At 36.5% G+C, this 14,512-nt stretch overlaps 1 protein-coding gene across 2 annotated transcripts; it reads left to right on the top strand.

Moving 5' to 3' along the window:
* Positions 1–796: 796 nt before the first annotated feature.
* LOC112039039 (zinc finger BED domain-containing protein DAYSLEEPER) lies at positions 797–6,731 on the top strand. Of its 2 annotated transcripts, none has more exons than XM_024071878.2 (2): positions 797–1,219; positions 3,864–6,731. In XM_024071878.2, exon 2 carries the CDS (start codon positions 3,879–3,881, stop codon positions 6,411–6,413), a length of 2,535 nt encoding a protein of 844 aa, XP_023927646.2. In that variant the 5' UTR covers positions 797–1,219; positions 3,864–3,878; the 3' UTR covers positions 6,414–6,731. The 2 variants fall into 2 exon arrangements, with proteins under 2 accessions (XP_023927646.2, XP_023927645.2); XM_024071877.2 differs by having other exon boundaries at positions 3,861–6,731.
* Positions 6,732–14,512: the final 7,781 nt, after the last annotated feature.

Genomic DNA, 14,512 nt, shown 5'->3' with positions numbered 1-14,512 from the left:
TCAATTGATAAAAATTGTTATTGTTAAATGAAGAAATTGAGATCGAAACTCATCTTAAAAAAAAAATCCTATTTTTGTAATGATTCTATGTTAAAAAAGAAGAAGCAATTATGATGGAGCAATTATATATTCAAATCATATCGGATCGATGATAGAAAAATATTATAATGAAGCTAATATATTGGAATATGAGACCAGGTTTGAACCTGCATCGTACTGTTTGAAAAAGGAAACAGAAAAATGAATGCAAGGATTTGAAATTTGAACCAACAACCAACCTGGTTTGGGCTGAAAATTCTTCTCATTTAAAAAGACAATAATAGCCACTGATTGCTAAGTAACCTAACACAATTCACATCATCACGGGTCAATACTCAAGATGGCCTTTCTTTACTTACTTTGCCAACCCAAGCTAAACCCTAGTTGGGTCAGATTGAATCTGAGCCTCACAAGTAGCATCTAAAAACTAAAAGTCCTACAAAGATCAAAAGGGATTCTTGGACACATGATTGGGCTTTTTTTTATTTTTTATCATTAAAAACAAATAATAATAAAAAAATAAACAAATAAATTCACTCCCCCATAAAGCAACCACTCTTTCATGTGGACCCCTTTATTGATAAATAGTAGTAGAAGCAGCAGCAGCAGTAGTAGTAGTCCACTATATTCGGTGGGCTACACGCCCTACACGTACAAACCCCAAAAACAAAAACAAAAACAAAAAGACCAAGTTAAAAACACACTCCCCAATTGTGCCTATTACGCCAAGCCGAACCACTGGTTAAGAGAGGCTGGGCTTTGTGGTCCGAGCCTACATAGTTATAGAAAAAAGAGAGAGAGAGAGAGAGATAGAGACTCAGACTCAAAGACTATGACTAAGACTATGAGTGAGTGAGAGTGTGTGAGAGAGCATAATAATAAGTGGTCTGGACCTCTCTCTCTCAAAAAGTCCAATACCCAAAAGGAAAAAATAATCGAGTCCTATTTTTAATCTTTCCCCCAAATTCTTATCCCCGAAAACCAAACCGAACTCAGTCCCAACCACTACCTTTCATTTCGGTCCAATTAGCTTCTCGGGTTCTTTCCAAGCCCAATCTCTCTCTCTGTCCTCTCACTCTGTGCAAAAACCCTAGATCTCTCGAGGCCCTTTGAAGCTCGGAGCTCCGAGCTCTCACGCTCTCTCGTCTCCGATCCTTGATTTCCTCCTCTCTCTCTTCCGGTAAAAACGCTAACCCTAACCCTAATTTTCTGCGATTGTGTCTGATATGCTTTTTGCTTTTGTTCTTCTTTGTTATGCTATTGTTATTTGAGTTCAATTTCGTCTTTTCGTTGATTGATTAGCTGGGGTTGTTGATTTATTGTGTGAATTTTTGAAAGTTGCAGATATTAGAAATGGGTTTCCGTTGGGTGTTAGGATGATGATCGGGTTGTTGTTGATTCATGATTGTGATTACTGGGTTTTTTTTTTTTTTTTTCAATCCGGGCTGATTTTTTTTTTTTTTTTTTTAATTTTAAATCTTGAATTTGAAGAAGCCCAAATCAAACCCTAGATCTGGTTTTGTTTTTTGTTTTTGTGTTGGTACTGTTTTTAGTTTTAGCCCACTATAGCAAATTACCCATTTAACCCTGACCCATGTGGATTCCAATTTTACATTAGATCTAAAAAGATGGACATGATCAAGATTCAAGTGGACCGTGTGAGGACTCTTGAGTCCCTAGGGAGGTTAAGTTGACTTTGCTCAGGTTTTTGAGTGGGCCCATGTGGCCCAAGCCCAGCCCATTATTATTAAGTCATGATAGTATTATATAGTGCTGGACGTTTGTTTGAGCTTTTGAAGTTAGTGGCACGGACACAATCTGTGTTGGACTTGGGGCGCTTTAAACTGAGAAAGAATATGTAACACAGGTTTGGTTTGCCAAACGGTTTTAGTAAAGCATACTGGGTATGTGAAACGAGTTTGTTATTGATTGTGAAGGTATATATGAGCCGTGTAACTTTCAATATATTGCACAAGTCTAAGTCGTCCATGCATGTGGGATAATGGGTCCAACAAAAACCCACTTGGGGTCCAGTCCATATCTACATATTTTTTTACGCAAGTGTAGCCATGTTCTTGTGTGTTTGCGTTTGTTAAAAACTTGGTTGTTCAAAAAATTGACACAGTTACAGTGCTGAACATCACTATAAGACTATAAGTTGTCTAATGTAGAAACTTTCCAGGAACTGATAAACTGGTACAAAGTTAGCTCTATTTGTTTATGCTTGTTAAATTATGCAAAAATTGCTAAGATGGACTGTCTTCATCAGATGGCTTGTGACAATTAAAAAGCGTTTAGGAAATATTGAAGAAACTAATCTTGGAACAAATTTCTTTGGTGACAGTCATGATATTTTCCTTTGTAAGCTGAAAGAAGAAAAGAAACTTAAACAGTTCTCAGTTGTTGTATCTCATCAAGGTTGTTTTAATTAAATTTTCCGAATGCCTTCTGGTTCATCTGTACTTCCCCTTATGTTCTCATTAACTTATGTGTATTTTTGGACAAACATATTTGTTTTAAGAGAATGAAAAAGGGGTACAATTCAAGTACAAAAAAGATACAACAGTACCCCCTCAAAAGCGTCAAAACTTAAAAGGTCACAAGCGTTGCAAAAGAACAAACTGACATCTGCCTAGCCTTCCATTGAAATAGCAATCTTAGAACAAAAGGTTATACTTATTTAGGCTGAGTTCAACACCATCAAATGTTCTACTATTCCTTTCCACCTGAACACACTACATGAGACAAAGTGTGGTTGTGCATTCCAAAATTTGCTATAACATTGCTGTTTGAACCACCCTGCCCAACTAGCGAGAAAGTCACTTCTTCCCTTCTTCATGGTGTTTTTTCATTTTTGTATTTGGGGTACAGGTCCTGTACATTAAACTAGTTGCCAATATCTGAATGGTACAAATGATTGATGGTGGTACAAATGATTGATGGAGCAATGCTTCACAACTCCCATGCCTAGGATGCTGGGATGAGTGATGACCACCATCCAATTTTTTATTCTTTAGGCTTCTTTGTGTCCTTTGTACATGAAGTAGCCTTTCTTTAATAAAGTTATTTTTACCTATCAAAAAATAAAAAATAAAAAATTGTTGTTTTGTGCTGACTGGTAGTATGTATACCTCATAGTCATCTCATTAGCTTATGTTTTGATGTTTCTTTATATAATGCTTCATTTTCTGCATCGATTTCTAAATTTTTTGATATCTGTACTAAATGTTTCATGTTCTCATTTATTGACATGAATTAGTATTTGTACCTTTTAATTAACATAAGCAATGGTACACGTGTGATTGTTTGTTTGTCAAACCTGAAGTTGGCTCTGTCTTGTGATATCTTTAGTTTACATCTTTTTGAATGAGTTATCTTCAAAGGAAAATTTTGTCTGTTCACCATCTAGTGTAGCTCCTATGTATAAACTATTAAGTTGTTCTGTGTTACCTTGGATTGAAGGCAAGTTATGCTTGATCCCACTTTGCATGCAAGCACTTTCTTGGCTGTGTACATGGGAATTATCTCTTTGTGGTACTTGTTTTCAACTGTTCTTCAGATGATTTTGTCATTAACTTAAAGTCGTATTGTTTTAATATGTTCTCCTTAACTACTAATTACTAGTTTTGAGCTATATAGTAACATACTCATTAGGATGGTTTCTCAAATATTTATTGCTCTTGTTCTGTGTTAGTGTCTTCCTTGTGTTCTTTAATACAATAGCATTATCTATCTATCCATTAATTCTTTGGTTTCATGCTTAACATATATACTTTCTATAGCCACGTTGCTTGTGTAATTTTGGTTTGTGCTGCTAATAGCAGGAATTCACTTTTGCAATGGCAACCACCGACGAAGGGAAGATTGCAACGCCAGATGAGCATAAGATGGAAACTTCAGATGAGCACACAAAATCAACCCCAGATGAGCACAAGATGGAAACTTCAGATGAGCACACAAAAGCAACCCCAGATGAGCAGACAATGACAACCCCAGATGAGCATACCTTGACAACCCCAAATGAGCAAACACTGACAACCCAAAATGATCACACAATCTCAAATGAGCACACAGTGGAAATGTCAAATGAACACACAGTGACAATCTCAAATGAGCACACAATGGCAAACCCAGATGAGCACGCAATGATAATCTCAAATGATCACACAATGCCAGCCCCAGATGAGCATGCACTGGTAATCTCAAATGATCACACAATGGCGAACCCAGATGAGCACGCGTTGGTCATCTCAAATGATCACACAATGGCGACCCCAGATGAGCACGCTTTGGTAATCTCAAATGAGCACACAATGGAAACAGATTATGAGCATACAATGGCAACCCCAGATGAAAACAAGATGATAACAACCACCCCAGAAGTGAACAATGAGCTTCCAAATTCAGAAACACAGCCTAACAAGCGGAGGAAAAAGAAGTCCATAGTATGGGAGCACTTCACCATAGAAAATGTTAGTGCTGGATGTAGGCGGGCATGCTGTAAGCAATGCAAACAAAGTTTTGCATATAGTACAGGTTCTAAAGTTGCTGGTACCAGCCACCTGAAACGCCACATTGCCAAGGGGACCTGCCCAGCGCTTCTACGTAACCAGGGGCAGAATCAACAAAGCCCATATACCCCGCGATCTAGGGTGGGGGGAAGTGGCAGTGCTACTGATCCGCCAAAACGACGTTACAGAAGCCCTAGCTCGCCCTACATCACATTTGATCAGGATCGTTGCCGCAATGAGATTGCTAGGATGATCATCATGCATGACTACCCACTTCACATGGTTGAACATCCTGGATTTCTAGCTTTTGTTCAGAATCTTCAGCCCCGATTCAACATGGTGAGTTTCAATACTGTCCAAGGGGATTGTGTTGCAACTTACTTAATGGAAAAGCAAAGCCTTGTGAAGTTTATTGAGGGCATGCCTGGACGTGTTTGCCTTACACTGGATACATGGACTTCAAGCCAAACAGTAGGTTATGTGTTCATAACTGGACACTTCATTGATAGTGATTGGAAGTCACACAGGCGGATTCTCAATGTCATAATGGAACCATATCCTGATTCAGACACTGCCCTTAGTCATGCAGTTGCTGCTTGCCTTTCTGATTGGAGTTTGGAGAGCAAGTTATTTTCTCTCACTTTTAGTCAGTCACTGAGTGAAGCTGCTCTTGAGACTCTTAGGCCTCTTCTCGCAATTAAGAACCCACTTATCCTCAATGGTCAATTATTGGTTGGTAATTGCGTTGCCCGTACCTTCAGCAGCGTGGCAAAAGATGTGTTAGGATCCGGGGAAGAAATAATCAAGAAAATCCGGGACAGTGTAAAGTATGTGAAGACATCAGAATCCCATGAGGAAAAGTTTTTTGAGCTCAAAAGACAGCTTCAGGTCCCCAGTGAAAGGAGCCTATGTCTTGATGATCAATCTCAATGGAATACAACATATCAAATGCTGGTGGCCGCTTCTGAGTTAAAGGAAGTGTTTTCTTGTTTGGATACTTCTGACCCTGATTACAAGGAAGCCCCATCTATGGAAGATTGGAAGCAGGTTGAGACCCTCTGTACATACTTGAAACTTCTCTTTGAAGCAGCAAGCATCCTTACATACACAACTAATCCAACAGCAATTACATTCTTTCACGAAGTGTGGAAGATTCAGACAGAACTGGTTCGCGCAGTTATGAGCGAGGATCCCTTTGTCTGCAATGTTGCTAGAATAATGCTAGAAAAAACTGAAAAATACTGGAAGGATTGCAGCCTGGTTTTGGCAATTGCCGTAGTCATGGATCCCCGTTTCAAGATGAAGCTTGTTGAGTTCAGTTTCACGAAAATCTATGGTGAAGATGCCCCCACATATATCAAGATTGTTGATGATGGAATTCATGAGCTCTTTCATGAATATGTGACACTTCCTTTGCCTCTGACCCCAACTTATGCAGACGAAGGAAATGCTGGAAGCAACATTAAGCAAGAAGAATCCCAGGGTGGAACTCTCCTGTCTGACAATGGACTCACAGATTTTGATGTATACATCATGGAGACTACTAGCCAACAGATGAAATCAGAGTTGGATCAGTATTTGGAAGAGTCTTTGTTGCCTCGTGTGCAGGATTTTGATGTATTAGGTTGGTGGAAGCTAAACAAGATGAAGTACCCAACTCTTTCAAAGATGGCTCGTGATATTTTGTCCATTCCAGTATCTACCACTGGTCCTGACTCTGTATTTGATATGACAAGCAAGGAGATGGATCGATATCGAAGTTCTCTACGACCTGAGACAGTGGAAGCCCTTATATGTGCTAAGGATTGGATGCAGTATGGATCTTCAGAAGCTTCAAATGCTCTTGTGAGAATGGAATATTAGATTCTAGGTTTTTCACTTCTTTCACATTGTGTCTTGTATGATGGTAGGTTGTTGCTATATTGTCTAGTTTCAAATTCGCCATTAGGTCTAGCAATTTGTACCATTCTAAGAATAGTTTGGGTGCTTGGACATATAATTAATTTAGCTTCTAGTTTTAGCGTCAGTTCCATTCAGTATCGGAGTTTGCTGGGTGATAGCTCCTAGTCCAAGAAACGCTGATATGCAATTGCTGATATGCTGAATGTGCATTCCCAATAGCTTCCATTTTGATTAAGCACTGTATAATTTTGGATTTCATTTAGGATTCAGTTTCGAATTTGATTCTCTGTACATTCATCTTTGGCTGCTGTGTGGGAGTGCATTCTCCGTAGCCAGTGGTAGCTAGCCTAAGCTTACTCTGGTTAGAACTTCGGCCTAGACAAGCAAGCGTTATTCACAATGAGCTATTTACTTTTTTCTTTTTCTTTTTGGGAAATAAATGACATTGATCAGCTTTTTCCTGCTGAATGATATTCTGAATGAAAGCTGTAGTGCTAAACTTCGAATTTAATAACCTTAGGCCCGTTTGGTTGGAGGCGGTGAAAACAGGGAAAATGGAAAAGAAGCAAAGGAAAATAGGGTAGAAAATAAAATTTTTTTTGTTTGGTTTAGGAAAGAAAATAAGAGAAAGAAAATTGTGTGGAAAATAATCCCTTCGAGCCCATATAATTTTGTCCTCCTAATTTGGGAGGAAAACTAAAAAGAAAAGAGAATGTGGGTAATAAATTACACATATATCCTAATCTTTATTGCTTTCACCTACCTCTCTCACCTAATTTTTGTCCTTTTATTTATTTATTTATTTTTACCTAGATAAAATTTCTTCTGATTTGCACGGTACGTTCACGTTGGTTTGGTTTTTTTTTTTTTTTTTTGGATAAAATTTTGTACAGTATATGTTTAAATTTTGCACAGTATATATTGGTTCTTTTTGTTTGTTTTTATCTTTTTTTTTTTTTTTTTAATATCCTTTTAGCATTAGCTTATTTTATAAATAAATAAATAAATAATTAAAGTGTGCATACAAGTTTTTTTTAATAATAAATGTGTTACTTTTTGTTTATATATTTTGTAAGGACATAATGGTAAATTTATATCAACTTTATTTTTCATCATCTTATTTTTTATCTCAACCAAACAAAAAAGTTTTATATTCCTCCACTTTTCCACCTCTCCAATCAAACACAAATGAGGGAAAACTAAATCTTTTCTATCCTCTCACAATTTTCTATCCTTCCATTTTTCCATCTTCCCAACCAAACGACACTAAGTGAAGCTAGTTGAAGAATCACTTATTACATTTGTATACTTGGGTTTGGCTTACCTTCAGTACTCTTTTAACTAGAATCTCCTTTTATTTTAATGAGAAATTGCTACAGCATCTATTAACTAAATAAAATGTGGAGATTAAAATCCACTACCACTTACTATTGTATATTTAAAATAAAAGAACGTATCCAGTTAAAAAAATACTAGAGATAAGTCAAACCCAATAATCTACTTGCCATGTACAAAATTGATATTCTTGGACCAACGATTCATTGATAAGGTATATAAATATATAATTACTCCTTGGTAACTTACATGGTTAGGCTACTAACTTGAGGCCAAGTTTTTCACGAGAGCTTTGAATTTTGGTTACAAATCCTAACTTGGTGTCACATGGTCAATTTTTCTCTCAAATTTTCTACTTGTGATGGCTTTAAGTCCCTGTCTTAGTCTCAACCAACACCACACACATACACTGCAGGAACCTCTAGAACAGATTATTAGGGACACACACTTACACAACACATACTATGTTTACAAAGAACCAACCCCCAACCTTTATTACTTAATCTCAAGTACAAGGAAACCCTTACAAGCTTGGAGAAATATACAGAATTCTCTTTAAGGCAATTATCTAATATGTTGTTGATATCCCCAATGTTGTTGATACCCCCAACAACATTAGGGTCATATACACAGAAATAACTGCTATAGCAGTTACTGTCTAATAATTGTTTGGGTCTTGGACAATCTGCCACTTATGGTCTAACTTAGGACACCTTGAATTGCTATTATCTTGGTTCCTTATCCACATTTTCAACCCCTACACAGCAGGTCTAAATATTAGGAAAACTAGAAAATGTCTTGATAACTGCCTAGTAACTACTCTTGCACATCAACATATACACAGCCCATGTCTCAGCAGATCATGGGGCTTTTGCTTACCACTCAACAACCCACACAACATCTAAATAAACGTTTTGGGATGCTTAGTCCATGCCTAAGCCATCCCTCGTCAATCAACACAGCCCACACAACATGCCTACGTGTAGCAGCACACACATAAGGTAACTGCCATCAACCCACTAGCATCTGTCCATGCACTAGGTTAGCACCCTTTAGCTCATGCCTTGCACATAGCATCTGATTACACATCATCATGGCAACCCAACCCAGCCTTGCACACAAGCCACCAAGCCCACACATAAGCAACTAGCCATCAAGCCACCAATGTCATGCACATCACTCAAGGGTTGACACCACCTACTGCCACCATAGCCCTACTCTACCATGGCCTTAGGGCATCATATGGAGCAAGGTGTCTCCACATACTACCCCTTCACACTACTCATCAATCAAACTCAAATAGGGAAGCTAGACATGTCCCTCTTAAAAAGCCATTAGGAGCATCACTAATCTAGCATGAGAAACCATCAATATGTTGAGAAAACATAAAGCCATGTGACTAGCCTAATGTTGTCCAAGCACCATTATTCCTCATGCCATCATTAGCAACAAGTAAAGCTCTTAACACCTGGGGAGGTTATATTGTTAACCATGAACTTAGGGATTCTTTAGAGCCATTGGTATTTCATCTAAGATAGGGATGGAGAAGCTGTATGTGGGCATTACTATTAACCTTATTGCTAATATAGCTTTGATCTAGATTTCTAAATCCTAATAGACTTTTTTTTTTAAGGTTAGATTTCTATGATCCTATTTCCACCACTAATTTAGCTGATGACGAATTATGTTGGCATAAGCTGACAAAATTTCTAAAACCATTACTGATGAAAGACTCGTTAGACGAACTACTTTAAGCTACTTTTGATAGATGTGAAATGAATTGCAAAAGTTTGATTTATGTGAAATGAACTTTCCGGATGCTCTCCACTATGCAAATAATGCCAAGTTGCTTTTCTACTTTCGACTACTTTTAGATGACAAATGAATAGTAAAAGTTGATTCTTGCTACTATGCAAATAGTAATGATTCCTACTGCTCCCCACAAGGGTTGATTTCCCCTGCTCCCTACTATGCAAATAGTGCTTATTTTGCCTATATATATATGGCAGAGTATTCTTCAAGCACAAGGAGTCATTGAAAAGGGGGCTATATGGAGGGTCGGAAATGGCAAGTTGATTGATGGCTGGCAGCATAGATGGCTGCCTAATCTAAATCATAGCAAGATCATCTCTACAAGGGTTGATTCTTCAATTTAGAGGGTATGTGATTTGTTTTTTCATGATACAAGAGATTGGGACCCGAGTCGCCTGGCGAGTTGTTTGCTTCCATGGGAGGCTGACTTGGTGAAAAGGATTCTAGTATGTGAAGAGGGGCAGAAGATATTCTGACTTGCCCTTTGACCAATGATGGGGATTATAGTGTTAGGAGTGCCTACCGTATGCTTGTCTTTGCTGATTCTCTTCTTATGCCTAGTTCATCTTCTTCGAGGAGTAATGGTTTGGTATGGAAGATGAAGGTACCTAATAAGATTTGACATTTCATTTGGTGCATTGCTAAGGATTCTCTGCCCACGAAACAGAACTTAGAGGCTCAGCATCTCCCTATTGGCGAGGAATGTAACGGTTGTGGAGAGCACACAGAGTCACTTATGCATTATTTATGGCTCTGTGATCAAGCGAGGTCGGTGTAGATGTCGCTCCTGGAATTTCATTCTTTGGCTTCAAAGAAGTGTCAAGCTTTCTTTGAATTATTAGAGGAGCTCTTCAGTTCTGGGTCGTCTAAAAGGGTAGCTTTGTTTGCTATTGTGGCATAGTGTTTATGGAACTGTCGTAATCGGGTTAGGAAGCATCAACCTTCTTGGCCGCTTCATGAATTGAGTGATAGAGTTCAAAGATTGGTTGATAAATTCTGGGATGTAAATCCTCAAGAGCATGGTGCGTCTATTCCTCGTCCTATGGTTCGTTGGTCTCCTCCGCCTGAGGACTGCTTCAAAGCAAATTTTGATGCTGCTTATTTTGAAGAATCGGGTTCAACAGGTATTGGTGTTGTATTTCGAGATCATTCAAGGCAAGTTATTGCAGCGCTATGTTAGAATTTGGGCAAGGTGTAGTCAGTTGAGATGGCTGAAGCTTTAGCGGCTCGACGGGTTGTACTTTTCGCAAAGGAGCTGTATTTAACATTATTGTTAAGGGTGACTGTCTTCATGTTATTCAGGCCTTGAAGCGTAGTGGTCCTTGCCCTCTACTGTTTGGTCATATCATTGATAAGACTAAAAGACTTGGCTAAGTGATGAGAAGTTGTTTGTACCAGCATGTTAGGCGAGATGGGAATAGATTAGCTCATAGCTTAGCTAAAAAAACAGTTTTATCTACAGATCTTGAGGTGTGGGTAGAAGATTTACCCAACGATGTGGATGTTGTTTTCTAGTCATATCTTTCCTGAGTTTGGTTTTTTTTGTTTTGTTTTGTAGTTCGTTTTTATCCTTAATAAACTTCGCTTATCTTTTTCTCATATATATATATATATATATAAAGCCAAAATGGTGAGAAGGTCCAAATATAAAAATTGTAGTTTGGATGGAAAGTGTTCTGTTTGATATATTTCCTTTTGTTTTGGATTGTTTACCAGCAAGTTAATAAAATTGCCAAACTGGTTTGATTCTAAAAAATAATTATAATAAAATTTAAAAAAATAATAATATGATAAATACATTTATTTTGTTATATTAATCATTTTAAGTGATGCATTGATTATTTAAGTATAATGAAAATTTGATGTCATTCTAAAATTTATATAAGTAACAACTGATTTAAAATATGGTATTTTTAATTAAATTTTGTTGTTTTAACAACAATTGAAAGAAAGTCTAGCAAAAGAAGAAAAATAAATAGCACAATCAAGAATGTAAAAAAAAAAAAAAAAAAAAAAAATTGAAAGATATTTACATTTTTATTTTTGAAAAATAAATAGCACAATCAAGAATGTAAAAAAAAAAAAAAAAAAAAAAAATTGAAAGATATTTACATTTTTATTTTATCAAACCAATATTTTTTGCATTTTTTAGTAGGCATGAAACATGTGTATATACATCAATCACTATATCATAAAATTTTAAATTTGTAAGCACATATAGAATAACTAAATCAATATAACATGCTTATTTATGTGGAAACACTAAAGTTTCTAATTAGTTGAGTTACAAGGCTATTGGCAAAAATTGTTGAATAATTAGAGGAAACTAATAACAAGTGACACTGCATAACGTTCAGAAATTTTGCTATTTCCCACAAGTTTTAAACAATATGCCAACCTTTGATTTGTCTAGGCTAAAAGTTAAAAGGAATAGACTCAACACCATATTCATGAAAAATGAAATATTATTATTAATTTTAATTTTAATTTTTTTGATAAGTAAAACAATATATTAATATAAAGGAATGGGAGGCCCAGGCCCTAAAAAAGGCAGAGACAACAACGGGAGAGCTGATCCATCAACTTCTTTACAAAAGACCCACGAAGGGATGGAAAAGATGGGTTGGAGTCCACAATTTGGAGAAATACATGCCCAACAGGATAATCGAAAACAAAAAGAGAATTATGTAACAAAAGATGAGCAAACTATAGATAATAGAAGAGATTTTCTATGGAGGATCAGAAGATGAGCAAACTATAGACTCAGTGACAACCTTAGCATCGCTTTCAAAAATCACAAACTTGAAACCAAGACTTATTGTTGTGGACATGGCAAGGAGGGCAGCTTTGGCTTTGCCCCAAACAGGGAATTGAGAAAGTTCCTCTGCTATACAAACTAAGATAATAATACCAATAGGATCATGGCCAACAATAGACATGAATGTCGCATTTGGTCTAATGGTAGTATCAAAATTAAATTTGATCCAACTTGTTAGTGGGGGCACCATTGAGAGGCAGGGGAGGGGATATGGGCAGTCATGCTTCAAAGTGGGATTTGAAGGATCTGTTGATATCAGCAGCAAGCCGATTTGGGAGGGTTGGAAAGGTCTTCAAAAATTAGTTTGTTTTTGCTCCACCAAATTCGGTCACACGTTATTGCAGCTAATAGGGAGAAAGATGGGTAGAGAATAAGGAGACTTATAGGATTTAGGATGGACTTAACCTATTCAAATGCTAACTTTGGTGGGATGGAAGATAGATTGATGGGATACTTGTATGCCTCCATACAATAATGGTAAAAGGCACTCAAACAAATCATGGACTACCGATTCTTGAGGATGGTGACACTAGGGACAAAATGAATCCAACCCAACAATTCTTCGAGCTAGGAATTCTCTAGTGTGGAGAACATCCCATGCAATTTTCCAAATGTAGTATTCATGTCTTTCATTGAACCAATAATTTCTTCCATTCAACAACGGTAAGGGGACCAGAATTTGAGTATCTGGCATTTTGGTAATAAGGTAAGCGACTTAACAAAAAAATTCCCACTTGGACATTTTGCCCAAATAATGGAATTCGCGATTGGAGTGAAGGGAATATTAATTTGTTGAATGGAAGGGGCTATTTTATGGTCAAAGAGGTTGTGGAAAAGAGCTTGGTTCCACTGTTTAGTTTCAAGAACAATTAGTTCAGATACCAATTTTTGGTTTGGCAGCAAGGTTATGGGAGTTGGGATGAAGGATGGAATTGAGGGAATCCAATCTATGAAGAGAGCCACCAATAAGGGAATCCATTGTCATTTTTAATTAAGATAGCCTAAATCAAATAACATGAGTTAGAAGTTTTAGATCAAATGCTACCTCTTTAAACTCAAATCCAATCTCATTAAATGGATGCATGTTAGAGCCCTCAATTAGCATGACTTTTATCATCGTTCTTCTTTGGACAGCCATTCAGCAAATTCAAGATTTTGACTTTTATATATTTATATAGATGAATAAAGAACTTTATTTGAAAGACACTAAAATGAATAAACAACTTAAGCTTGCAAGGTCAGAACCAAGCAACCCAAATAATAGTTCTACCTAACAAAACAACAAACTTAATAGCTACATACTGAATCTACCACCAATAAACCCATACAAACAAAACAAAATTTTCAGATGGCTATGATATACATAGAGCCATTGAACAACACACCTGGATACTTATATGAAGTGTTTACTGCTATTGTGCTTCCTCTTGTTAACTATTTCTCCAAAGTTTGAGAAGTCTTAATGTCTGAGTCACAATGTTCATAATGTAGCTTCACGAGAAACACGTTTGTCTTGTTACATCCACCTAGTGGCATCAAGCTAGTCACTCTTCCAACTTAGACACAAGATGTAGTCTAAATCTTACAACACACTACTGAAGAAAAAAAAAAAAAAAAAAAAAGACCCTCTAAGCTTTTTCAGATTTATTTCAGTTCTCTAACTTTATTTTTGTTCATTTCATTCCTTAACTTTCAAGTTTATTCAATTAAGACTTTTCATCAACTTTTGTTATATGTTGTGGTTAATTTTTCAATTTTATAAATTTTTTTCAAAATTTTTAAGTTAAAAAAAAAAATTCAATTAATAATTGAAAAATATTTTCCAGATTTTTTTTCAAAAAAATTTAACTGAAATGCCTTAATTGAAAAAATCTAAAACTTAGAGGACTGAAATGAACGAAAGTAAAGTTAGAGGACTAAAATGAAATCTGAAGAAAGTTAGAGGGTCAGTTTTGCATTTTAGCCAAAAAAAAAAAAATGTTTATTATTATTGAAACCTAACTCTTGTCACGCGCTCTCATTTAATTTTTAAAATTTTTGTGCCAAATGAGTTAATTCAACACAAATTAGAGTATCCAGGATAAATTAATCATAA

This window comes from Quercus suber, unplaced genomic scaffold, assembly GCF_002906115.3.
Source record: "Quercus suber isolate HL8 unplaced genomic scaffold, Cork oak 2.0 scaffold_619, whole genome shotgun sequence".
Lineage (NCBI taxonomy): Eukaryota > Viridiplantae > Streptophyta > Magnoliopsida > Fagales > Fagaceae > Quercus > Quercus suber.
Note: the sequence above shows the minus strand (reverse complement) of the source record. Positions and strands in the feature narration are given on the sequence as shown.

Excerpts from the sequence above, each read along its gene's own strand:
- LOC112039039 (XM_024071878.2), top strand. The coding sequence starts at position 3,879 with ATGGCAACCACCGACGAAGGGAAGATTGCAACGCCAGATGAGCATAAG.